Source organism: Lynx canadensis, chromosome C2 (genome assembly GCF_007474595.2).
Source record: "Lynx canadensis isolate LIC74 chromosome C2, mLynCan4.pri.v2, whole genome shotgun sequence".
Lineage (NCBI taxonomy): Eukaryota > Metazoa > Chordata > Mammalia > Carnivora > Felidae > Lynx > Lynx canadensis.
Window position 1 is genome coordinate 52,631,926 of NC_044311.2, and position 26,652 is coordinate 52,658,577.

Genomic DNA, 26,652 nt, shown 5'->3' on the forward strand with positions numbered 1-26,652 from the left:
ACCAGGAAAAAACAGACTTCTGCATGGCTTCCTTGGACCTTCAAAACTTAGATTAACTTTTAACTGTATCTAAAAATCTTGCATAACTGCAGTATATTTTCATAAGTCTTATCTGAGAGCAAAGCTAGGAGGTTACAAACGTACTCAACTAAAAAATCTAGGATGTTTACATACCTTAACTACTTTCTTCCCTGTTAATTTCATTTCTCTTGCTTTTTCCTTCAGAATGGCAGTTCTAGAATAAAAGTCCACAGCAGTTTGTTTTTGTTTTCTATTAATTAAGTTTTGCTATTACATAAGTCTTTCATACTTAGATATAAACATATCATATGTGTCACAACCTAGGGGAAAAAAGTGAGCCATATCTCACCAGTATAAATTATAAATATGTAGTAAAGAATAAGTTTTGGCTAAAAGAGAGGCTGAATATTTCAAGGGGTTTGAAGGATAAAATTACATTTGCCATTTTTTTTTTAATTTTTTAAGTTTATTTATTTATTTTGAGAGAGACAGAGACAGTGTGAGCAGGGGAGAGGCAGAGAGAAGGAAAGTGAGAATTCCCAGCAGGCTCTGCACCATCAGCACAGAGCCCAGTGCAGGCTCAAACCCACGAAACCATGAGATACCATGACCTAAGCTGAAACCAAGAGTGAGCTTAACTGACAGAGCCACCCAGCTACTCCTACATTTACCATTTAAATGAAAATTTCACATTCTTTTTCATCTTATTCCAATATATATTACTTCTATTCCAATTTTCTTTTTTTCATTTAGTGAATATATATATATTTTAAAAACATATAAATATATATACATTTAAAATATACAAATATATTTTAAATATATAAATAATATATACATTTAACATATACATTTTAAATATATGTATATATACTTTACTTTTAGGGTTATCAGTTTCTATGAAAGTCTAAAATTAAGATCAAAGGAAAAATTATCAAGGAGTGCAGAGAAAATCAATTAACACATTCTGAAATTTTATCTTTCATATGAGCATTGAAATATTTTGTATATCTGCTATAACCATAGCAAGACAAGAATAGGGCTGTATATAGTACTTTGTATTTATGTGCATAAATGAGCTATTTGTAGCTTTTATAGAAGAAGGAAGAAGTGGCAATTTTATTCCCAGTGGAGAATGACATTATATCCTATCAACTATCTTAGAATGCTAACACCAATCCACTTTTTGTTGTTCAAACTGTATAGAAATCCTTTGCTAGCCAAGAGTACTGAGTATTTTCCTAGGGAAGTAATAATTTTTAAAATATTACAATTTATAAGTTGTAATATAATTATAAATTTATATAATTATAAATTTAGCCAAGACTCATTTTTTTGTGTGTGTGCCTTTATAACTTATATTGGTGAGGCTTGGCTCTCCTTATATCCTGTAGGGTGTATATATTTGACACATGTATGTCTAAGTGTGAAAGACTAAATGTAATAGCAAAAATAAATTAATTAAAGCAAAACCAAACAAACAGTAGCAACAAAAGACCTCTCTGCCAGCTTGAACTTTTCTAAGTCAGTGTTTTATAACTAGATGTGAAGGTAGGAACAAATAGAAATTGACTGCAGAAGATGGAAAAGACTGCTACTATCTGAAAAGAGCACAGCCAAGAAAACAGTAGGCTTTTTGAGCATGCTAGCTATCCTAGTCCATTTGAACTTTCATCAAAATTCATATAAAGCTTCTCTCTCTTCTCATGAAATTATAAATTTTTTGATTAAGCAGTGAGCCATTAGTTGTTGCTTTTAAGCATGGTGGATGAAAATCTACATTTCAGCTAGACATCTTGATATTTTTTTAAAATTTTTGGCCCATTTCTTGACATTTGTCATCTCTATCAGCCATTTTATGAAGAAAGCAGAGACTCCTACAAAAGTAGACGAAGCTAACTATGCTGTTTTCTTATTTATATTATTAGCATTTTCTTCAGTTCATGATAATTTTATGGGGATTTTTTATTTTTTTTAAAGTTTATTTTTGAGAGAGAGAGAGCACATGAGCAAATGGGGGAGGGGCAAAGAGAGAGGGAGAGAGAGAATCCCAAGCGAGCTCCGCACTGTCAGCATGAAGTCCTATGCTGGGCTCAAACTCAGGAACCTTGAGATCATGACCTGAGCTGAAACCAAGAGTCGGACACTTAACCAACTGAGCCACCCAGGTGCTCCTATGGGGATATTTTTAAGCCAGTTGTCCATTTTGGGAGGATTAGTTTTGTTTAAAACTAGATAATTTAATCTGTAAATATATTTAATTAAGCAATTTATAATTCAAGGTATGACATGTGACCATCAGACATTTAGATTGAGTGATGGCACCAGAGTCAATCTAAAATGTTTTTCTTTTAGGGGCACCTGGGTGGCTCAGTCGGTTAAGCATCTGACTTCAGCTCAGGTCATGATCTCATGGTTTGTGGGTTTGAGCCCTGCATAGGGCTACTGTGCTGACAGCTCATACCCTGGAGCCTGCTGATTCTATGTCTCCCTCTCTGTCTTTCCTTCCTCTGCTCTCACTCTGTCTCTGTCTCTCAAAAATGAATAAACATAAAAAAAATTTAATATTTTTCTTTGAAGCAAAAAGAAATAGAGAAATTTTATTTGTGCATTCAGTGCACTTTGGAGATTACTCTTCTAAATATATAGTATACATATATATATATCATCTGATATAATTTATTATACAATTTAACATAAATACACATTTTCTCTATTTTTCACCATAACTTACATAGGGAGAAAATTATCACTGAATGATGGTAAAACCTTACATATACCATTTACCCAAAAATTCAAATTTTACTTTCAATATTTGAAACCTCCAAGTAATGAAAATTTTTAATTTTTATATTTATCTGCCTAAATATTATTTTTACTTATCTGTACCTACTGAGGAATACAATTTGTGAACTATTAATTTTGATAATTCCATTTATTATACTTAACATTTTTTTATCAAAGACCCTATATATTTTTAAATCTGTGTTTGTGATCCTTTCTGAAGTCTATATTTTTTATTCTATATATTAGTTCTTGGGAGATTCTCATTAATTTTTTTGCCCAATGTCTCTACTTATCTTTTGAAATGTTATTAATGTAGGTAATTGCTTATTTTTAATCAGTTATAGGTAGGTTAACTCTTTTTTTTTTTTAATATTTATTTATTTTTCAGAGAGAGAGAGAGACAGAGTGCAAGCCAGGGAGGGGCAGAAAGAGAGGGAGACACAGAATCTGAAGCAGGTTCCAGGCTCTGAGCTGTCAGCACAGAGCCTGACACAGGGCTCGAACCCATGAACTGTGAGATCATGACCTGAGCTGAAGTCGGACGCTTAACCGACTGAGCCACCCAGGCGCCCCAACTCGTCTTTTAAAAATATGGAATAGTTGAGGAAAGGAAAGATGATACTTTAATCATTATACCTTTGGTGTGAATTTGCATTTCCTTTGAGAAATGTTTGTCTTAATCTATAACAAAGACTTTTTCTTTCAACTGTTTTTGGTAAATAGGATACAGCAGTCATATTTAAGAGTGGTATATGGTTTTGAATAACAATAATAAGCAGGTAATTTTTAAAATCTATGTTGAGGATTTTTTATTAAATGGTTTAAAATTTTTATCAGCTCAGAACTATGTGATTATGTAGTATATTTCTTTCTTTTTCAGGGATTATCATTATATATATCATAACCAAAATTAATTGGATTTTTTTCCTAGGTAATGAATTCTCTTATGCCTTTTGGCAGTTTTGGTGGTATGGTTCGTATCATGAGACACAAACCATTTTAGCAGTATTTTCTGACAAGTATTTTTCATTAACTCAAGCAAAGTGAATTGGCATGCAGTTTCACTTAATTTCAAAATGGCTTTTTAGAATTTGTACTGAAATCTGTTTCATGTGTTGATCTTAGAGTGTTCAGGCATGTTTTTTTCTGAATTAAGTCATATCAACATAAATAAAATCAGTCTTCAAAGAGAAAAAATGCATTTTAATAGATGAATATTCATTTGATTTACAAAAGGGATCCCCATGGTTGTGTTTGAAAGTTTGGACACTTCCATATGCTGTGGTGACTTTCCAAAAGATAAAAAAGTACCAAACTGTAGCTAGAAGAGCACATTTGCAGAAGCTCAGATTGGCTGCTTTTTCTAGCACTCTGTTGTTAACTTACTCATGCTGCTTTTCCTTTCCCATGTCCAAGTATGGCTACTCTGCAACCAGCTTTTCTCCTGCTATTTCTTTGTTTTCTGTGATGCTAGTTTCTAACATACTTAAAGGCAGTCTAAGGAGTAGCAGAGAATAGCATGACCTTAGAACATTTCCTTTGGACGCATCTATGCTCTTATGCAAAAGTTTGTTTATTTTCTTTTTTAGACTTTAGCCCTTTGTCTCCTTACAGTTTGACATACCATATTTGTCCTTCCTCACCAGAGTTATTAGTGGGACAAACAAATTAACTCTGTGCTGTAACTGCTCACTTATCAGTAAAATGATCAAGAAGTTCAGCGTGCTGTGGAAGCACAGATAGAAAAAAGCCTGGTACCTAGACCTTTTGTGGTGTTGGGGTGGAAGTTAATCAGAGATTTCCAGAACCTTAAGGATTATTAGGAGTCAGCCAGGAAAAGCAGGGAGAGGGGGAGAACAAGGGTGTTCAACACAGAAGAAAACACATGTGCAAAGACCTGTTAGCTAGGAAGCTCGAAGATGTTTAGGATCACTTGGCCCTGGAGCATGAGTTGGAGAGTAGATACAGATAAAGATACGGAGGTAATCAGGGACTTCTTTTTGTGCTGGTAAGAACTGGGGATATTATCTGAAGAATAAGGAAGCAGTTGATGAATTTTCACCAAAATGGCAATAGAGTCAGGTTCTCATTTTTGAAAGATTATTGTGCCTATAGGGGAAAGAAAGACTAGAAGGGACCACAGTGGAGACAGAGAGTCCAGGAAGCTGTTAAAGTGTTCTGGGAAATATTACTAATGGCTTCTACTTGGGTATTGGCCGTGGTGATAAAGAGAAATAATCTCGTTGAAAGAGAGTTAAAGAGGTGAATGGGTAGAACTTGGGGATTTCTTGTGTTGAAGGAACAGTAAAGAGAGAAAAGGAAAGTATTATGCCCATTTTTTGACATGAGAAATTAGCTAGATGGGAATGCCATTGAGCTAAGGAACAGAGCATTCATACTCATATGAACAGATAAGAGAACAGGGGTGGTCAAAGGATCATTTCTGTTTGGGATATTTTGCATTTGAGGCAATAGTTTATCTGGTTTACAATTTATCTGGTATCAATTGAATATATGAGTTTGAGCTGAGTTAGAGATAGTTTGTTCATTTATTCATCAAATGTTTAGGGAGTCCTCCTGTGTGCTAGGAATTATTTTGAAAGTATTGAGAATATAGTAGTGAATAAAACAGAGAAGATAACCCTACCTTCACAGAAATTATTTCTATAGAAGGAAGACAGGCAATAAATAACAAAATAATTTCAGATAAAGTACTTTGAAGTACACTAAAGGAGATGAAGCAGGGTAGTGATATAGTGACAGATGGAAGGTGAAGCAGAGATTACTTTAGACCAGTCGCCTTTCTGAGGAGGTAATGCTTGAATCATGAGAGGATATGCTGAGAGCCAGTATAAAAACATTACAGGCAGAGAGAAGAGCATGTGTTCAAAGTTCCCAAAGGCCTTAGGAGCTCACTGGAATCTTAGCTCTAATTTGTACCCCCTACTTTTTGTCACTCCAAGGTGTTGGGCCACCCCACAGCAAGTACAGATAAATTTTTAATTGGCTGATGTGACAGTGAATTGAGAAAACGGCAGAATGTACCCAAACATCTGATCTTTTCTTCCTTCTCGTCTTCTTACTTGGGCTAGTCCTTCTAACGCTCATGAATTTTGTCTTTTATACAGCCCTGATTTCTCAACCTGGTGTTGAAACAAAATATTCAGAATGTTTCCTGAATTATGTTGAATCCCTGAAACGGAGATTGTGCATTGTGTACCCAAAGATATATGTATCAGTATCTCACAAATGTGTCTTTGTTCCCTGATGTGATAAGTGCAAGTTCTAAAGAAGAATTTAGTTTTCCTATTTCCCATTGTTACAAGTAATAAAAACCCAATGGAAGGCAGAGATAGAGACAGGCCTTTGATAATTCTTTATTGAGTCCCAGCTTGGCATACAGCAAAAGAATCTCCAGAGGGACTGAAATACTAGCTTTAAACTATAGTCCCTTACAGGATTCAGAAGACTAAGTGGAGAAGTTCCTTGAATCAAACACTTCTGTTTTATAATAGTAAATAATGCATTGGGTGATACACTAAAATGTGTGCTTCATTTTTTAAGTTCTGGTGAGTGTTCTAGTGATAAAAACTAAAATCAGTGACTGATTTTTGTAGAGCAGAGCTTCTCAACCCGACACCATTGATATTTGAAGCCAGATAATTCTTTTTCTAGGGAGTAGGGGACTGTCCTATGCTTTGTAGGATTTTAGCAGTGTCCCTGGCCTTTACTCAGTAGATGACAGTCATACACCTCTTTGGTTGTGACACACAAAAATGAGTATAATTATTGACAAATGTCCCAGAGAGTCAAAGTCAGTCTTGGCTGAGAAACCACTATTCTAGAGCAATTCTTAATTATTCTAAAGAAGGCATATGTCATGCTTCAAGGGAATGCCCTACTGAGCCTTCCATGGTAGGTGGCAAATTCCAGACCTACTAGTAGAGTGAATTAACCTCTGTCCCTTGGATCCTCTTATGATGTAAGGACAGCCTGCACCCTCAGGCAGTTTCTGTCACCTGTGTTGTACTAGTGGAAGTGACATTGGTATCTTATACCCAAGTTTTATTTATTTGCATGTTGATGTATTGAGAGGGAGAAAGGAAAAACTTGAAAACTATTATATTCTAGAGCTGTCCCAGCCCAGACACTGCTCGGCATTTAAATATTAACTAAATTGTGTTTTGAGAAAGTTGATGAATGTGTGTTTATCTGTATATGTTCATGCATTTATATATGTGTGTGTATATGTATATATACATGTATGTATGCATGAATTTATAGTGTTGCAACTCCCTAATTATTTATATGTTGGTTGTTTGGGATTCTGTATATATGCTTCCATTTTTTCCTTAACAAATCACTTTTTTGTATAGTCCTTAAATTATCTTTGCCTGGTCGATTACTGCATGAGATCCCACTGCAAAAATCAAGAAAAAAAATTTTCAGCTGTTTTGGGAAGGTTGATTTGCTTCTTTTGTGTTGTACATATAGTTAATAACATACTTCCTAATATCCTGTAGCGTACAGATGTCAACCCTTTTCAGGCAATGGACCGAATGATGTTAAATATGCGAAACAGTATGCAGGAATTACAAAGAAACTTTGTAAGTACTAAAAAATTGATGAGAACATTATTTTCAGTTATTGGTACCCATATTATAGTGGCTTTCAATTTTTTTTTAATTTTTTAATGTTTATTTATTTTTGAAAGACAGAGAGACAGAGCATGAGTGGGGGATGGACAGAGAGAGAGGGAGACACAGAATCTGAAGCAGGCCCCAGGCTCCGAGCTGTCAGCACAGAGCCCGACATGGGGCTCGAACTCACAAACCATGAGATCATGACCTAAGCCGAAGTTGGATGCTGAATCGACTGAGCCACCCAGGCGCCCCTCAACTTTTTTTTAATCATGGTCCACAGTGGTTGAAAAATGTATCTTACAGTATGACCCAGTACACAATACTCGTGTACTATAAAAATATACCTGAAATAAAAGTTTTGCGAGAAAATGATCGTACTATTTACAGAGTGTGCCAATATTTTCTGTTTTAGTTCATATTTTAAAAATCCTGGTCACAACCGACCAAATTGATTTTACAAACTATGAGTTTGAAAAATAGCATTAATTAACTTTCGAAATTAAACAACCTCAAAAACATTTGTTCTGCTGAAGGTCACTATTGTAAATGGACATTTTATATGAATTTAGATTTTTTAATTATTTGTAACTTGTCTACTTAAAAAGATTTGTAGCACCTAGGAAATTTTTAGTGTTTTGTATTGTTTTTTAAAAAACTGAAAACAGACATTTTAGGAGTGATGTTAAGCACTGGATTAGATCCATGCAATCCAAATAGTTACAAGCTAGTACTAATACTCTTACTTTTCTACTTGTACTATTAACATCAAAAAAAAATAATAACTTCATATTGATGAAGAAGACTCATATTATTTTAGTCATCCAGTTAAGAATCTAAGGATCATTTCAGAATGTCCAAATCTAGGGCATTATTAATGACATTAGTAATCTAGCGATCTGGTACCCACAGGAGGTGTAAAACTTCTTGGTATATGGCTAGTTGGTTCACTGTTGGCAAAATTACACACAAGCGTCAACCACTAACTATAATAGCATCATAGGCCTCAGGGCACAACATTTATATTTAAATCTAAGCTGCAAGTCTGTGATCTCAAAGATTTCGGGATCTATGAGTGAATCACTTGTTATTATTCCTCACAAGAAGAGTGAAAATTGGTACCTACAATGGAAGGAGTTTAGGACCTTCCTGGAGGTGCCATTTGGATACACCATAGCCTTAGTAGAATGTCTAGCTAGTATTGTTACTTACCTGAATCCTCTGACATAAGTCTTCATATTTGACTAAACTCTCTGGATTTACATTTTATACTTACCTCTAGGGTCACCTTTCAGTGGATCCAAATGGACATTCATTTAGTTCTTCCTCAATTATGACTTATTCCAAAGTAGGAGATGAACCACCAAAGGTTTTCCAGGCCTCAACTCAAACCCGTAGGGCTCCAGGAGGAGTAAGTATTTTCTGAGCATTCTTGGAGCTTTATAAAATTTGGAATGATACATCACCTATATCATATTTTAATTATTAAAGCTTGATACAGTTCTTTGGGAGTAGTGATGAAGGGGAGAAGACACATATCACTGTGAAAAACAGTAATGCTAGCTGCCTTTCCTTAGTTTACGGCAATTTTTTGTCTCCCCAACCCCACCTCAGGTGACTTTTTCATGTAAATTTCTATTATTGATGTTTGTTATTACCTTTACATCTTGACCAGGTAAGTAGACCTGAAAAAAGTCTTTGTTTTGTGAAATAAGTGTCAATTTTTAATTTATATCTGAAGTAAATGAATTTTTTAACTCATAAAATACAAGTGTACAGAAAATATATAGAAAATAATATAATAAATACCCATATTCCTTCCACTCAGTTTAGTTAAATTATAAAGTTTTTCTCTATTTGCTTTACGTTGTCTCTTGCTTTGTTTTCTTTTTAAGCAAAAATGTTACAGATGCAGTTTTAAGTTTCCATGCACTCATCCCTCCCTGGTTCCTTTTCCCTTTTACTTTCTCCCCCAAAAAGAACCATTTTCCTATATCTGGAACTTTTTCTGATGTATATTTTTACAATTTTATTACTTACATATGCTTCAAAAACAATATAATGAATTATTTTACGGGTTTCTAAACTTTATATAAATGGGTTCATGCTGCGTGTGTCCTCTGCAACTTGACTTTGCTCAGTAATATGCTTCTGAGATTTATTCGAGTTGATACGTGCAGCTGTTTCTTTATTTTGACTTCTATATATTATCTAAAATATGAATATACCACAGTTTTGAATCTATTTTTCTGTTGATAGATATTTCTAATTTCTCACTTACTTATCTTTATACATGTCTCCTTGTGCAAAAGGTCTAGGAATGTTATTGTTGGTTTGTAGGAGGTGAGTGCTTTCATCTTTACCTAGAAATTACTAAGTTACTATCACACAGCGATTGAAACAGTTGGCTCCCAGAAAGTCTGATAATGAGTTCCCATTCCTACACTTCCTTGTTAGTACTTACAGTAAAAAAAAAAATTAGGTTTGCCTATTTAATAGGTGTGAGTAGTTCATTTTTTAGTTCTTACATATGAAGACATACCTTTTAATGATGCTCTTGCCATAGGGCAGACATTTTCATTTTAACTTGCTATAAGTGACATGCATCTTAAATGTAAGCAATTTATTTATAGACATCCTACAGCAAACCATACTACTATTAATAGTCTTTGGCTATCACTAATATTCTAATGACCCATAGAGTTGATATGTAGGAGCCATGAGATTTCAAGCCCATCAACATGACTACTGAATAATTAGTTGCCTTTATTTGTAGGAATGCTAGCATGTACTCCTATTACTTTGTTAAGGACAGTGTTGAAGGCACTAAGTTTTATATAATTAAGTTATTTGTTTTAATATTTCATTACAATTTAGAAAAAAAGGTTAGATTATATTGGTTCTATTTGCCCTAGACATTTTAATTTTGAGCAGTCCAGGAAATATCAGAGAACTATTATCACAGTTTCACTGCAACTTAGCAGGGGAACTGAGTACCCAGTATTTTTGCAGCTGTAGATTTATGGTCTTACCTCTATAGGTAAAGAGGTCCTGAGAAATTTAGAATTATAAATATTCTATATATATTTAAATAATAACTCACTTTTATAGATAAAGGAAACTAGGAGAGCATTGAGAGATTCTGACAGTGGACTAGAAAAAATGGCTGTTGGTCATCATCTTCACGACAGAGCTCATGTCATTAAAAAGTCAAAGAACAACAAAACTGGAGACGAAGAGGTCAATCAAGAGTTCATCAATATGAATGAAAGTAAGTTGTCACAGAAAGTAGCATTCTTCCTCTTAAAACAGCAGCTATACTGGTAGAACTTGAATGTTTTCTGTAGAAACATTTCATAAGATGTCCTTTTGAGGTAGGTTATGAATAGTACATGTATGGACTACCTTATCAAAGTAATAAAATTGTGTATTCATTGTTTAATGGTAGATCTGTTTTTTATAGTGGTTTTGGTAATGTTACTTATTTTTTGTTTTATACTTGGAAATGGAATCTTTTGAATTGTCACTTGGTAAGACTGTCAGTAGGCAAAATGAGTTTTTTAATATTTCTGGGGGTATATTTAAAAAATGAAGAAAGGGGGCGCCTGGGTGGCGCAGTCGGTTAAGCATCCGACTTCAGCCAGGTCACGATCTCGCGGTCTGTGAGTTCGAGCCCCGCGTCAGGCTCTGGGCTGATGGCTCAGAGCCTGGAGCCTGTTTCCGATTCTGTGTCTCCCTCTCTCTCTGCCCCTCCCCCGTTCATGCTCTGTCTCTCTCTGTCCCAAAAATAAATAAAAACGTTGAAAAAAAAAATTTAAAAAAAAAAATGAAGAAAGAAGAAAATTAAAATTATCTATAATCACAACCTCAAATAACCATTATTACTGTTTTACTATATTTCTTCTTAATAGTTTTATGTATATATAAACACATAAACTTTTTTTAATTAGTATTTTATTGTCTAGTTTATATTGTGCTTATTTTAATTCACCATTATAATTGTGAAAGCAATTACCTATGATGTTGTCTTTCAAAAATATTCTAAATGGTTACCTAAAAGTTTTATCCTGAATAGGCCATATTTTATTTAAACCATTCTTTACTGGCAGACACTTGAAGTTTTGTATAGATAAGATTTTAATTCCTTGTACTGTTAGATAGTATATCATGTATATGTCAAATAGGTCTTTACATTTTCTAGATTTATATTCATTCTTCAATGCATTTAAGTCCTTTCAGTGTCCTAACTCTTGTCATTGTAGTTTTTGGGTTATATTCATCTCTCATTTTCAAAAAGTGTTTTGTCTTAATAAAGGGTTTAAATTACCATTTTAGTAAAAGAAATTCTCTTAAGGTTGGGTTGATAAAATTATTCTTCGGCGATGAGATGGAAGTTACATCTTAACCTTTCTTTAATTTTAACCTTTGTAGTTTTGTCATAGTTAAACATATGAAGAGTACTTCACAATAATTAACATGTTGAGGAAAAGTTTAGTGAAAGAACACATACATTATAAAGGCCATCTGGAAGAACAGTATTACCATTTAACAGCTGTTATTATCAAAGTCAGATTACCTACTTCATAACAACATAAATTGACAGTCAAGATGTGCAACCTATCAGGAAACTGACAACAGAAGCTTGTGTGTTAGGCCAAGTTATGTAGGAAAATGGTGAGGTTAATAGGAAGTGCTTGTTATTGAAGGAGTTTCCAAGTACAGAGGAAAAGCATGTTCACCAGGAGATGACCCCCCAGAAAAGACTGTGAATCAGTATGATTTGGTCAAAGGGTCCATTGGGTGGAATAATATGATATCCAGGCAGATGCATGAAAGACCAGATCGTCAATAACCAAATTGTCAATAGGAATAAAAGAGGGACAAACAAAAAAGGAAGTATTACCCTGAGTCAAAGACCTTTATATTTGGAGCACTTCCCTGCATCTATCTTGAGGTTAGATGATAGAAGCACAAAGCCAGAATCAAGTATGTGGAAACAAAGCATTTACTGACAGTTGATATCTTAATACTTGCCCCTTTATTTTGATATTTAATGCAGGTGATGCTCACGCTTTTGATGATGAATGGCAGAATGAGATTTTGAAGTACAGACCAGCGGGACAGTGGCGCCATGTGGAAAACCCTAAGATGCGAAGTGTTGGTCATGAGAATTCAGGCTCCCGAGAACTTAAAAGAAGGTAAAAGTTATTTCTAAAATAAATTGTGCTTTTTAAAGAAGAATTAGAAGAAAAGTTATGAAATTTTACCTCTGTATCAGGAAGTTTTGATTAACATCTGTTGTTTATATCAACAGTATATTTTGTGAAGAATATAATAATTTTACATTATATCTGAGTATGCCACACAAATTTGAATTTGTATCTAAAAACCAATAATATTTTAATATTGTATCACTAGTAACTCACTAGAAAATTATGCCTCAGAAGATAGGGGCTAAAATCCTTCTAAGGAAGTGTGATATATTATAGTTATTTTTGTAAAACAGTTTTTAGTCTAGATAGAGTAGGAGTCATATATTTCATGCCAGGTGAACATATTGGTGTCTAGAGGTATGATAAGGGGAGAGGGGCTCTATTGGAAAGGCTTAACAAACTTCCCTAACAAGTCAATGGCAAATGCATTTTTAGACACTTGTATAATAAACAATATCTGCACCTATATTAGGTATTAGATATTAGATATTTTGGAAGAATTTTTCAAAAACTTTAGCCTTCTTTGGGATTACCTTTTGGAATAGCTGTGAAATATAAATATGCTGAAGCCATACCTTAAAGATTAGAGATTTTTGTACACTTAATGTGTATGGTAGAGTTAGAATTTAATTTGGTTCTCTGGGGAAAAAATGGAAAACAATACCTAATTCCTATTAAAATTACACTTGAGAGAGAGAGAGAGAGGCTTCACCAGGCCTTAAAACAGAAATCTATTCTAGGCCATAAGAGAGTGGAGGATTGCTGCAGAAGGTGGAGGGCTTCACAGAACCAGCGATTGACAAGTGGGTACCAAGTAAATCAGAAGCCTTGTGCAGAGTGTCATGTGCCAGCATCTTTTATTTTAAATTACTTATTTAGGAACTTAGAGCCCTAATATTTTCTATAGAAAATTTGCTCCCATGTTACTTTTAGACAATATTTGTCTCACTTTGAAAAGTTTGTTGATAAAAACTTCACAGTGCTAATTATGATTATGAAATCCAGGTCCCTGTGAGAGAAAACATGTTCTTTTTTTTTTTTTAATTTTTTTTAATGTTTATTTATTTTTGACACAGAGAGAGACAGAGCATGAACAGGGAAGGGTCAGAGAGAGAGGGAGACACAGAATCTGAAGCAGGCTCCAGGCTCCGAGCTATCAGCACAGAGCCCGACGCGGGGCTCAAACTCACGGACTGTGCGATCATGACCTGAGCCGAAGTCGGATGCTTAACCGACTGAGCCACCCAGGCACCCCGAAAACATGTTCTTTATAGATGATCTTACATCTGTGGCCCCATCAGTGGCATTTTTTGTAAACTAGTATTGTCTAATAGAACTTTCTGAAATGATTTCCTGCGATGACAAAAATGTTATGTATCTATATCATCCAATATGGTAGCCTCTAGCCACATGTGGCTATTAAACCACACTTGAAATATGGCTGAGGCAACTGAGGAACTGAATTTTAAACTTTATTTTATTTTAATTAATTTAAATTTAAATAACGTGGCTAGTGGCTAGCATGTCGGATAACATCTCAGGAAAGTAGCTGTTGCTTTCTTAAATGTTAATGAAATAGTCTCCCATGTGTTCTGCTTTTTAAAAAAAATTTTTTTAATATTTATTTATTTTTGACAGAGAGAATGAGAGACAGAGCATGGGTGGGGGTGGGGCAGAGAGAGAGGGAGACCCAGAATTCGAAGCAGGCTCCAGGGTCTGAGCTGTCAGCACAGAGGCTGACACAGGGCTCGAACTCACAGACTGTGAGATCATTACCTGAGCTGAAGTCGGACGCTCAACCAACTGAGCCACCCAGGCACCCCTCCCATGTGTTTTTGAAAGCTATTATTGAATTTTTAGATAAAACTCTCTATAAATTACAGTGGTTTTATCATATTTGTATTGAATTGTAAACCATTGGCCATTTAAAAAATGGTATTAATGTTCATATTATATTTCTCAGGGAGAAACCTCATCAAAGTCCAGCCATTGAACATGGAAGAAGATCAAATGTTTTTGTGGACAAACTCAACATCAAAGGATCACCTGTGAAAATCAACAAAAAATAAATAGGCTTGCAGTTGATTTGTTTAGTTTTGATTGTTTTAACAGAGAAAGTAATGGTGCTGGGTAATACACATAAGACCAATCCCTTGTTAAATCAGTACTGTACTTAACAACTTTCTTCTGATATCTGAATGATCTTGGAAGTGCTAGCTTTATATTGTCCCTACTTTAGGAATAAAACTTTGATTTTCAACAATTTAAGTAAGTTGCTAAACTTTTATTAAACTCTTTATTTTAAAACATACTGATTTTTAAAGCTGATTTTGCTTTCTCAGTTATCTTCCTATTGGCTATGTGTTCTTTTATATGTTCAAGATTGAATTTGGAACTAGTTTTGTCATATGTATTAATTATAAGAAAGTAAAATGGTAAAAAAAATAGTCTTGGTTTTCACTAACAATACTACAGTGATGTTAATAAAGATAAAATTATTTAAATCAAATTTTATGTGTTATGTAGCCAGCTAGCTTAAAGATTTAAAAAAAAAATAAAGCAAAGCACCCTACTACTGTTTTATGAGAAATTAGTTATTATTTTGATAAATTACATGAAAAATAATCAATTCTGAATTTCAAGAGATTTAAAATTGCTAATATATATGAGTTTTAGGCTTATAATTTCTTTTATAGTATATTCTTTTTTGTTCTAGATTACATTTTTAACATTCATCAGACTTTATATTGACCTTTCTCTTTAACTTATTAAGGTAGCATATTTCTGCTCTTCTTTCCTACAAACAGCTTAATCTGTCTCCACAGTTAACATTCTAAAGTTGGAGTGTCCTTGGAGAAACTCTACTCAGCCTTCTGTGACATTTAGAAAAATGCATTTGGTATTCTGTAAACTTGAATGATTGATTGTCTCAAAATTTCTTAGACAGGAGATTGTGTGTTTGAGCAAGGTACTTAGTAAATCAGTTGTTCTCTTTTATACCATTTAAAAATTCAGCTTTAGCTCTTTTATTCTAGAATTCAAACATTAATCTGTTTTTATAGAAGTTAGATTTGAAGTTTATGAGAATATAAAATCTTAACTCTTAAGTTCTGTTTCAAGGGGGGAAAAAAGAACAGAAAATCCACTATCACTTCATAATCTTAACATCTTGTTTTTTTTAACTTTGGAAGTAGGGGCGCCTGGGTGGCGCAGTCGGTTAAGCATCTGACTTCAGCCAGGTCACGATCTCACGGTCCGTGAGTTCGAGCCCCGCGTCGGGCTCTGGGCTGATGGCTCAGAGCCTGGAGCCTGTTTCCGATTCTGTGTCTCTCTCTCTCTCTGCTCCTCCCCCATTCATGCTCTGTCTCTCTCTGTCCCAAAAATAAATAAACGTTGAAAAAAAAAATTAAAAAAATTAAAAAATTAACTTTGGAAGTAGACCTATGTGATTGTGCTTATGCTCTCCTGATTGTATTATATCAGTCAGGGTGTTTCATACTTTTAATTAGTTACCAAAATAAGATGCATACATGTCAATTCATTTTTATAACAAAAAGTGAGTGTGTATTAAAGATGTTAACATTCTCCTGTTATGCGTAATTTAGTGTACTAATAATATAACATATTGGGAAGTTGTCATAAGGCATAAATTTGAAATAACACTTTTGCGTAAATTCAGTTGATAGAGCAAAATCCCAATAGAATCGACACTGTAATTATTCTCCTTCTGCCTAAATCTTACATTGGTGATAACTTTAATCATTATATTCAAGTATGAAAACACATTTTAATAAATACATTAAAACAGTATAACTTTTATACATCATATAGCAATTAGAGCATCCATAGCTATTTTTTTCCTCCCAATTTGTTTACCATAGAGAGTAAATAAAAATTAAATTATATATTTCTTCTTATGCCACAGTGCTTCATAAGGGGCCACTTGTAAAAATATGTGACATATAGAGATTAAATGTCAATTCTTTATGTTCACATGATGCTGAAATCGCTTCTTTTCAGAATTATTTTTACCATATACTGCTGAGGCCAACCAGTATAGGAAGGAAGGCTCTCTGTAGCTTGTAGTTCATATTATTTTTTCTTTGGGGATGACAATTGATCTTTCTGGAACCCTGGATCTTTTGGGAATGGAAAGATAGTAACTATTCGGTGAATGTGGCCTTGACAATAAGGCCAAGTTGCTTACTTAGGCTCCTTGCCACATTAGAGTTTTTCCTGGTACCTGGCAGTCTCAGTAATAGGTTTTCATTACTCTGCCTTCATGACTCCATTATCCTTTATTGCAGGGCAGGGCAGGAGCACACTGGAATCAGATGGTGCCCTAAATGTGGCAATATGATGGTATTTGGAGATCTTGCTTTGGGGAGGTGACTAAGTCATGAGGGTACAGACTCATGAATAGGATTAGTGCTTTTAAAACAGAGACTACAGAGAGCTCCCTTTCCCTTTCTATTAATTTCTGTTTCTATAAGCCAATATATTGTTTATGGTATTCTTTTAATGTTTATTTGTTTTTGAGAGAGAGAGAGACCGAGTGCCATCAGGAGAGGGGCAGAGAGAGGGAGACACAGAATTGGAAGCAGGCTCCGGGCTCTGTCTGTGCTGTCAGCACAGATCCTGACATGGGGCTCGAACTTGTGAACTGCAAGAGATCATGACCTGAGCTGAAGTCAGACACTCAACGAACCGAGCCACCTGGGCACCCCGACTGTTTATGGTATTTTTATCGTAGCAGCCTGAATGGACCAAGACAGTGGTCTTAGGCTGATTGGGCTAGGGCAAATTGGAAATTCTACTGAAGTGTGACCAAGACCCTGACTGCAGTGTATTAGGACTTTCAATTTGGTAATAATGTTCATATCTGAGACCTCTTGAGAACCCTCTGTCCCTGATTACGTGGATCTTGCAGTAAATTCGCGTTCTGATGATCTCTTAGTCCCCAGTGTTATGCTTATTGTCTCTTGGGGTTTGGGGATTCTGATCAGACTTTGGTGTCCTCTCGTGAATTTGACTTTAAACACCATCTCCTATCTTCTACTTGCCCACCATCTTATATTATTTGTCTGTGAAAACTTTCCTCAGTCTTGTCAGTTGCATGAGAAGTTTGCTTTGGGAGAGACCTTCTATCTACCCATGTTGCCTTCTAACCATGTTTCTCAGGTCAGTAGTCATGTGGTTTAACATTAGGGTTAAAGCCTGAGACAAACATAGCAGTGTTTTACATTTGATAGAACACCAGGCAGTTTTTCATGGGTTTGTCACCTAATAGACTTGTACTACCTCCTGGCATAATTTAGGAGAGAATTGTAATGGCCATTCTGGGGAACTTGGAAATAAACAAGACTTGCACTTGAGAGGCACCTTGAAGAACAATATCAAAGAAACAACAAAGAAACAAAACCTCAGGAGAGCCTTTGTGTTATTTGTCTAAAGGAGACCACTTTGTCTATGTAGGAGACTGGCCATCTTTTATTTCCATACTTCAGAGCTTTGTATGGCTTATATTTAAACTTTATCCTGTATTGAAGAGGGAAAGTAATTAGCTTTTACAGGAATACTTTCATATTTATATTATTAATTAAACAAGGAAACTATTAGACTGAGGCTTTAATGCTTTAGTAGTACATGTAAGCAAACCAAAACAAACCTATAATGCCTCAAAGTTAAGAAATTGAAACCTAAAGACATCTAATCATAGCCAACTAGGCTTTCCCATATAAGGCAACCAGTTAAACTACAGCCAAACAAATAATTGCTTTATAAATAATAAATATAAATAAATAATAATAAATAATATAAATATGAATAAATAATATATAAATAATATAAATAATTTGCCTCTTCTCTATAAGTCTCCCTTAGCTCTAATTAGTGGAGACCTTCTAACCACTTCCTGTTTGGCCACTGCCTAATACCAATAGATTATTGTTCAACCTTGATGAGGGAGCATAAGGCAAGCTGACAGTCCGCAAACACCCCACCCCCATCCCCAGGTGGGATATGTGTGATACTGCTTTGCTAGAGGGAAAACAACCTTAGCTTGACAATAGCTAGGCCTCCAGTATCCTGTGAGTTTTCTTTAGCAGATGAAAATCTCACTGGAAACTTCCCCTGGACTTTACCTCCCCCCAACTCCATAGTATAAAACCAGTCTCTCTTCATGGTCCCAGGGCAGCTCTTTCTGCCCAAGGGACCTGTCCCCATGCTTTAAATAAAATCATCTTTTTGCACCAAAGATGTCTTCAAGAATTCTTTCTTGGTTGTCAGCTCTGGACCCCACGAATCCGTCTGTCACCCCCAAAAAACCTCATCAAACCTCACATTTTTTTAAAGATTTTTAATTTTTTAAAGTAATCTCTACACCCAATGTAGGGCTCAAACCTACAACCCCAAGCTCAAGAGTTGCTTGCTCTACCGCTGAGTCAGCCAGGTGCCCCTCAAACTCAAAATTTTTAATATGCCATCTGGCTCACCATTTTTTCTGCTTCTCTCCCTATTTTTTCCTCCCACTTGAAAATTTTTAAAGATGAATTAAAAAAAAAGTCATTCTGTCATATGTGCAATCTAGGAATATCTACTCCAAATAAACAATCTAAAATGTCTAAGAGAAAAAAGCTAATAAACTATTTGTGCTGCTTTTGCATAAAAATATGGACAGTGTAAGTAATAGCTTTTGTTAAATATATTTTGTTAGTATGATTAAAGATAAAAGAGGAGCTTTTAAATATGATTTAATGAGGGGTGCCTTGGTAGCTCAGTTGGTTAAGCCTCCGACGTCAGCTCATGTCATGATCTCACTGTCCGTGAGTTTGATCCCCACGTTGGGCTCTGTGCTGACAGCTTGGAGCCTGGAGCCTGTTTCAGATTCCCTCTCTCTCTGACCCTCCCCCATTCATGTTCTATCTCTGTCTCAAAACTAACTAAACATTGAGAAAGATTTAAATATGATTTAATGATTATGAATATAAAGTTTATAAAATGTTTTTTTAAAAAGCTTTATGAAATATTTCTGATAAGTGGATGGATCTGGGTGAATGAATGCCTACTTAAAATCAACTATATGTCTTCTTCCAGTTTCTATTATATAAAATTAATGCTAATAAAATCTCCTAGTTTATATAAAACTAAGGTTGAACTTCTCATTTAAAGTTTACAAATTTCTGGGGCGCCTGGGTGGCGCAGTCGGTTAAGCGTCCGACTTCAGCCAGGTCACGATCTCGCGGTCTGTGGGTTCGAGCCCCGCGTCAGGCTCTGGGCTGATGGCTCAGAGCCTGGAGCCTGTTTCCGATTCTGTGTCTCCTTCTCTCTCTGCCCCTCCCCCGTTCATGCTCTGTCTCTCTCTGTCCCAAAAATAAATAAACGTTGAAAAAAAAAAAAAGTTTACAAATTTCTGGGGCACCTGGGTGGCTCAGTTGGTTAAGGTTCCAACTTCAGCTCAGGTCGTGATCTCACGGTTCCTGAGTTCAAGCCCCAGGTCAGGCTCTTTGCTGACAGCTCAGAGCCTAGAGCCTGTTCCAGATTCTGAGTCTCCCTCTTTCGCTGCCCCCCACCCCGCCCCCCCCCACTCATACTCTGTGTGTGTCTCTCAAAAAAAAAAACCAAAACAACTTTACAAATTTCCTGTATTGGTCTTATGGGTCAAGTATAAGTTACCATTGACTCCATTAAGATTACAAAATATAAAATGATGTTTAAACAAAATTGTAACACAGATGTCTTCTAAGGGGAGGGGGGGTTTAATCTTATAAGATTATGATAATACTATCAATTATAAGGACTGAATGTGTTAGTTAAAAATGTAATTTTCAGATCCCCAGTTAACTTTTCCAGACCTAAGAAAAAATTAAATTAATTCTTGGATGAAACTTGGACAATTTCTAAGTAAAAATGGATACAAGGTTTTGGTCACTAGAGATAGTTTCAATTTTATTATACATTATAAAATAACTATGAATTAACAGTGCGGAAATGCTTTGGATGATACTGTATATGTGTATTTTGCAACTTTAAAACTTAATCTATAATATGTACTCATAAAAATTTAGCTAGACAGCTCTTGGTTTTCTGCCTTTCAGTTTTCTCTTTGGAGTAGAGAAAAGTTGATTACTTTGGTTAAAAATGCTTAATTAAGTATATTTGGTATAATAATTACAGAAAAATGAATATATATGTATACACACAAGATAATGAGTATGAATTTTTACTTAAAGAAACTATTAAAGTTTAATTTGATTATAATTTTCATAATTATGTATTTAATTTATATATTAAACAAATACATATAAAGGTTTATAAAGACTAAATTTTTGAAAGTCCATAAAAAATGTTTTAAAGTTATGTTCAACGTTAATGGATTTATTCCTCAAATCAGCTTACAAATCATTTATTGCAAATTAATACATGGATGATTTACAAAAAGTAAATTTGAAATTCATCATTGAGATTTTGTTTTTTCTTTTCTTGGCTCTTGTAATTTGATTTCTGTTTATTTGTTCTCATTCACACATTCATTTAACAAATACTTGTGGAGCACCTAACACATGCTAAGGGATACAGCAATTAACAAAACCAAATCACTCTGCTTATGGAACTTATTCCCATTGGGAGAGTCAGACAATAAACAGGTATAGGAAGGAAGGAAAATGAAACAGCATCGGAAGATAGTAAGGGAGGAGCCCTCTGTTTTAGAAGAGTTCCTTACGGAACACCTCATTGATAAGGCTATTTGAACAGAGAGAAGAAAATAAAGGAAAAAGCTACTACACTATTTAGGGAAGAGCAAAGTCTGGTCACATGAGGACCAGCAAGGAGGCCAATGTGGCTGGAGCAAAACCAGCAAGGGAAATACCGCCATGTTAGCCTGGCTGCTCAAGCAGGGCCCTTGGCAGCACTTTCTCTGAGGGGAAGGGGAAACCATTGCAGATTTTTGTTTTTAATTATGAAAAATTTTGAACCTACAAGTAGAGATAACAGGAACAATGAACTCACTGGAGTATTTTCATCAGAGAAATGACATGGTCTGGCTTAAAAGGAGCCCTCTAGTCAGTGTTGAGAATAGATCGAACTGCCTCGGGGCAGAAGCAGTGAGATCCTTTAGGAAATCTGTTATACAGCAATTCGGTTGAGAGAGGGCAGTGTTGAGAGGTGGGGAGACAAGGTCAGGTTCTAGACCTAGTTTTGAAGGTGGTGCCTATAGAATAAACTGACAGATTACACCAGAGCTGTCAGTGGTGTCGAAGTGACTAACATTTTTGGTCAGGGCAACTCGAATGGAGTTTCCATTCACGAGATAAAGACTGCAGAAGATTTTGGGAGGAAGAGCAGAAGCTCTGTTTTAGACATACAGAGTGCGAGATACTCCTAAGACATCCAAGTGGAATCGTCAAAGATGCGGTCTTCCATAAGTACTGAACATGTAACATTTAACATCAAACAATGAACTTCTTGAAATGAGAAAAAAAAAAAAAACAAACCTGTAATTGATAGTTAATTTTTCCACGTTCTTTTCAGGTCATGTCTTACAGGTCATTTTTTTTTTTTTTGTATTTGTAATGACATAGATAATAATTTTGCATTTTTTTCCACTTAAAATTGTTACAAACATTTCTCCACATTGCTATCTTGGTGGGGCTGTTCAAGCAGGACCTTCTAGGCACTTTGATGGAGGGGAATCTATTTCAGATTTTTTTGAAGTTATGAAAAATTTCAAACCTACACAAGAGACATGACAGCAACAATGAATACGCAAAACAACCATGTTTAAAAGGTTTTATCCTTCCGGGAGCATGCAAATGTTTGGTTAGCTGGTCAAAGCGACGACACTTTCTCTTCCAAGTCTACAGAGGGCGCCCAGGTGTTGGAAGGCGCTGTTCGGCTCTGAAGTCCGGAAGCCTCTCTTTCCCTTCCTCTCGCCTCCCTAGCGTCCTTCGCCCCGGATGCGCTCTGCCGGCGCTGATTGCCGGCGTGACTTTGAACGCTTCCAGTTGTGGAGCTGGTTGCTGAGCAGACCCAGAGCCACCGGACCTTTACACCAGTTCTGCGCTCGCCTCAATGAGGTTGCTGGGAGCAGCCGTCGCCGCGGCTCTGGGGCGTGGGCCGCTCCCGCGGGTCCCCGCCAGCCTGGGATGGCAGGGGAAGCAGGTACTAGAGCCCGGCGAGGCGAGACCGAACCAGGGACTGCGGACGGGACTTTGCTGTTCTTCAGGGCTAGGGAACAGTGATTTCTTCCCTGGAACCTCTTGACAGCTCCGGAAAGGAGCTGTCGTGCCTCAGTGCTGAAAAGCCTTTCGGTACCGGCACATGTTCTCGTTCGTGAGCTGCGTCTCAGTACCTTGGGAGAGTGGACAAGGCCACCGATTATGGTTAAGCCTCTTTTTGGTATACCTTAAAGAGAGGTGACTGGAGTGAAGGTCAGACCAGCTGAAAAATTAGTGTGCTCAGGGTTCGAACTCCGGGCTTCTGACTGATCATCTAGTGCTCTTTTCACTGCACAGTGTCCTTGGGCTGGGTTATTTAATTTGGCGTTCAAACTTCCCGGTACTTTTCTTTGCATTTCTGTCTTTTGCAGAGGTTGCAGAATGGAGTAGGATTGGGTAGGACCTGAGCCTTTACTACTATGCAAACATCGTTTGCTTTCCTTGCTGATATTCATGGAATTTTGTCTAAGTGTCCACCAGAAACCATTTAGTATTTGCCCACCTTTTCTAAGGTCTCCTGTTTTCCTTTCCTCAGAAGTGCTGCAGTACATTTTGGATATGCAGTCCTATAGATAGAGGCTTATATTGTGTCCTGATTCCATAAAATGCAGGATTCTCCCTTACCCTCACCCCCACCAGAATAAAGTTTTTAAAGAGTGATTGTTTTTGTACAGAAGGAATTTGAAATTTTTTCGTAGGCTACCTTGGAGACTGCAAACATCCTTGCTAGCTGTGGACTACACTACAGTAAGGGAGAAGGAGGAAAAAATGAAAGTAAAATTTAAACTAAAAACTATTTCTTATTAAAGTACTTGTTGGAAATTGTCTTTCTGGTTTTATCAGCCCCAGCGTATAATTTCAAACCTGTAACATTTGGAAAAGTATCTGTCCCCTTTTATTTAATTAATTAGCTTCTTTGATACCTGTATATCTTTTCAGATTTATTTATTGTTAAGAATGTGTGTATTCTTTCTGTCTTCTCTTGTAGTTTCTCCTTTGGTTACAAGAGTCATAGGTTGAGGCATTCATTCCTTCTCTTGCCTTTCCAAGCTATCTCAAATGATGTTTGGTGTCCATTGAGATACATTGGTAGAAAGATACCAACCAACCAAATTCTAATTGCCCATTGTTATCTCTTACAGAAAGTGCGTTGATACAAGCTCTCTTATTTTTTCAGGTTAATTGGAAAGTCTGCCGATGGTGTTCATCAGGGGTGATTCCTAATGAAAAGATACGAAATATTGGAATCTCAGCTCACATTGATTCGGGGAAAACTACATTAACAGAACGAGTGCTTTACTACACTGGCAGAATTGCAAAGATGCATGAGGTATGTGGTTCATGGTTGATTCCAGGTTAGCGAGAGCTTGGTTTTAATTGTTTGGTCGTTACGATTTAATAAACATTACAAAACCTGAAAGATTAAATGAATGGTAACAGTGGACCTTTAGTCAGAGACCTGCCACAAACGGGATAGTTCATACTGGCTTGCAGTGTGGTTGTGCGGAATCCTCCTAGAGACCATCACTGTGTAGATTCTCAGTAAATTGTCTTTTAGGAATGTTAAGTCTACACCTGCAACTAATGTAACATCGTTAATTATACTTCAATTAAAAAGTCATGTGATGTATTAAGCCGCTGTTAAAGTAGTATTTACATAATTTTTAATGTTATGGAGAGATGTTTATAAAGTGGAAAAACACTTTAAAACTGTATGTAGTATGATGTTTATAGTTACAAAATACACGTGTCAAAAAAAATTTTTTTTGGATTTTGTGGAGCAGTGGTGAGTGCTTTGGGCTCAGATTTAGGGAGTCCAGCGGTGGCAAACTGGACCCGGGGCTCAGCATGGAGCAGGTGAAGGTGCAGGTTGCTGTGGCTGTGGCCCAGGAGCCGCTGTGGAGGATGCAGGACAAGTGCTTCCGGAAGTGCATCTCGAAGCCAGGGGCTCCCTGGACAGTTGGGAGCAGAAGTGCATTGCCACCACATGGACTCCTGGAACACTGTGTCCGAGCCCTGCAACTCACAGCTGCAGCGGGAAGACTCTGCAGCAGCCCCCACCCCCCTCGTTTCCATAAATGCCCTTTGTGAGGCAGGGGCCCCCTTGTGCTTTCTGCCTGCCTGCTGTGAGGATGAGGCCTGTGCCCCCACACTTGGGATGCAGCTCCCCTCCCACCTGCCAACGAGTGGGGCTTGGGGCTTGGTGGGGGGAGGGTGGCCCTTGGGACTTCTCAAAGTGCTGTCAGCCCAACAGCACTTCCCCTGGTGTGCCCAGGCTCACCTGCTGCCTTGGGCATAGAGTCCACATTTGGATCTGGAGGCGTGGTCAGGCCCCACCTCAGCTGTGACCTGATGGTGGGGAGACAGATACATTACTGAGAGAGAGGGGAAAAGAAAAGAAAAGAAAATGATTTTTTGTAACTTTAAAGTCTCCTGAAGAAATGACCGTAACATTGAATAACTTTCCATTTCTTCAGAGGAATCTCATCTTGTTAAATCACAAGTACGTGGAAAGCTCAATCCTTCCCACCTAGGACTCAAAATCCACATGTAGTAGAGCAGGGAAAAATCTGTTCTCTGAACTTCTGCTCATGGACTACCACAAGCCTGGTGGGCAGGAACAGTGTGAAGGAAACAAGGTTGGTTCTAAGACTGAGGTGATTGCTCTACGTTAGTAGTGCTGAGAATAACAATGAAAAGAGAGGCAGTAAATAGAGGGCAAAACCTGGAATCCCTCTTCTATTTCACAAGACATGGTTTGGTGATAGCCTTCTTGGAAAATTGCATCAGTTAACTGTGTGTGTTCTAGTTCCTTCTCAGTAAAGATTTCTCTCCTCCTTGGGATGCAGGGACAGGAAAATCTGAGTTGCTGTGTTTGTGTTTAGGTGAAAGGTAAGGATGGAGTTGGTGCTGTCATGGATTCCATGGAACTAGAGAGACAAAGAGGAATCACTATTCAGTCAGCAGCCACCTATACCATGTGGAAAGATGTCAATATCAACATTATAGATACTCCTGGTGAGTTGAATTCTTGGTTTTATTGCAGCTTGTTTTGACAAAAGCACATTTAGTTCTTTATTATGACCCAGCTCATTTTTGAGTGTCAAATAATACTCAAAAGTGTGACTGTGAATTCCTGTTAGAGAAATCTGACTTGGGACCTAGAGCACTTCATCCTTATGTGGTTCCCTTGAAAAATAGTACAAATAAACTGTGAACAGGAAGGTTCTTGCTTGTTACAAGCTGTAGCTGATTTAAAGGTGCCCCGTGCCCTAGTAGTTTTTTGAAGAGTTGGATCCCTGGACCTTATGGTTAGTAAATGGTATGGTGGTTGAAAAAATCCACATTTTAATTAGAAGGCTTATGTCCTGAGCAGAGATATAAAAACGTATAATTGTGCATGTTATAAAAATTCATACTGCTCTTTAAGACCTCACACACTTTGTCTCATTTAGGACACGTGGACTTCACAATAGAAGTTGAAAGGGCCCTGAGAGTGTTGGATGGTGCAGTCCTTGTTCTCTGTGCTGTTGGAGGGGTGCAGTGCCAGACCATGACTGTTAATCGTCAGATGAAGCGCTATAATGTTCCATTTCTAACTTTCATTAACAAATTGGACCGAACGGGCTCCAACCCAGCCAGGGCCCTGCAGCAAATGAGGTACTGAGCCTTAGAACAGGAGGGGCTGGGATGATCTGGATAAGAAAGTTTACGTCCAGAAGGACAATTAATTCAGTGTCATTAAGCTTTATTCCTAATTTTTTTTTCTCTAAA

General features: G+C 36.6%; 2 protein-coding genes across 4 annotated transcripts in view; both read left to right on the forward strand.

Annotated features, from left to right (window-relative positions):
• MLF1 (myeloid leukemia factor 1) overlaps positions 1 to 15,849 on the forward strand; it is a 37,801-nt gene extending 21,952 nt beyond the window's left edge. The window contains exons 3-8 of one of the 3 annotated variants that reach the window (XM_030330225.1): positions 3,740 to 3,781; positions 7,332 to 7,415; positions 8,731 to 8,859; positions 10,560 to 10,719; positions 12,508 to 12,646; positions 14,625 to 15,849. In XM_030330225.1, the coding sequence (XP_030186085.1) occupies positions 3,740 to 3,781; positions 7,332 to 7,415; positions 8,731 to 8,859; positions 10,560 to 10,719; positions 12,508 to 12,646; positions 14,625 to 14,730 (660 nt within the window). In that variant the 3' untranslated portion in view covers positions 14,731 to 15,849. The remainder of the gene's footprint in view (positions 1 to 3,739; positions 3,782 to 7,331; positions 7,416 to 8,730; positions 8,860 to 10,559; positions 10,720 to 12,507; positions 12,647 to 14,624) is intronic. The other 2 variants (XM_030330226.1, XM_036064293.1) reach the window with 2 other exon arrangements.
• A 6,762-nt stretch (positions 15,850 to 22,611) lies between these two features.
• The window catches only part of GFM1 (G elongation factor mitochondrial 1), a 46,417-nt gene continuing 42,376 nt past the window's right edge, over positions 22,612 to 26,652 (forward strand). The window contains exons 1-4 of the mRNA XM_030329220.1: positions 22,612 to 22,822; positions 24,056 to 24,208; positions 25,764 to 25,896; positions 26,334 to 26,538. Coding sequence (XP_030185080.1) covers positions 22,733 to 22,822; positions 24,056 to 24,208; positions 25,764 to 25,896; positions 26,334 to 26,538 — 581 coding nt within the window. The 5' untranslated portion in view covers positions 22,612 to 22,732. The remainder of the gene's footprint in view (positions 22,823 to 24,055; positions 24,209 to 25,763; positions 25,897 to 26,333; positions 26,539 to 26,652) is intronic.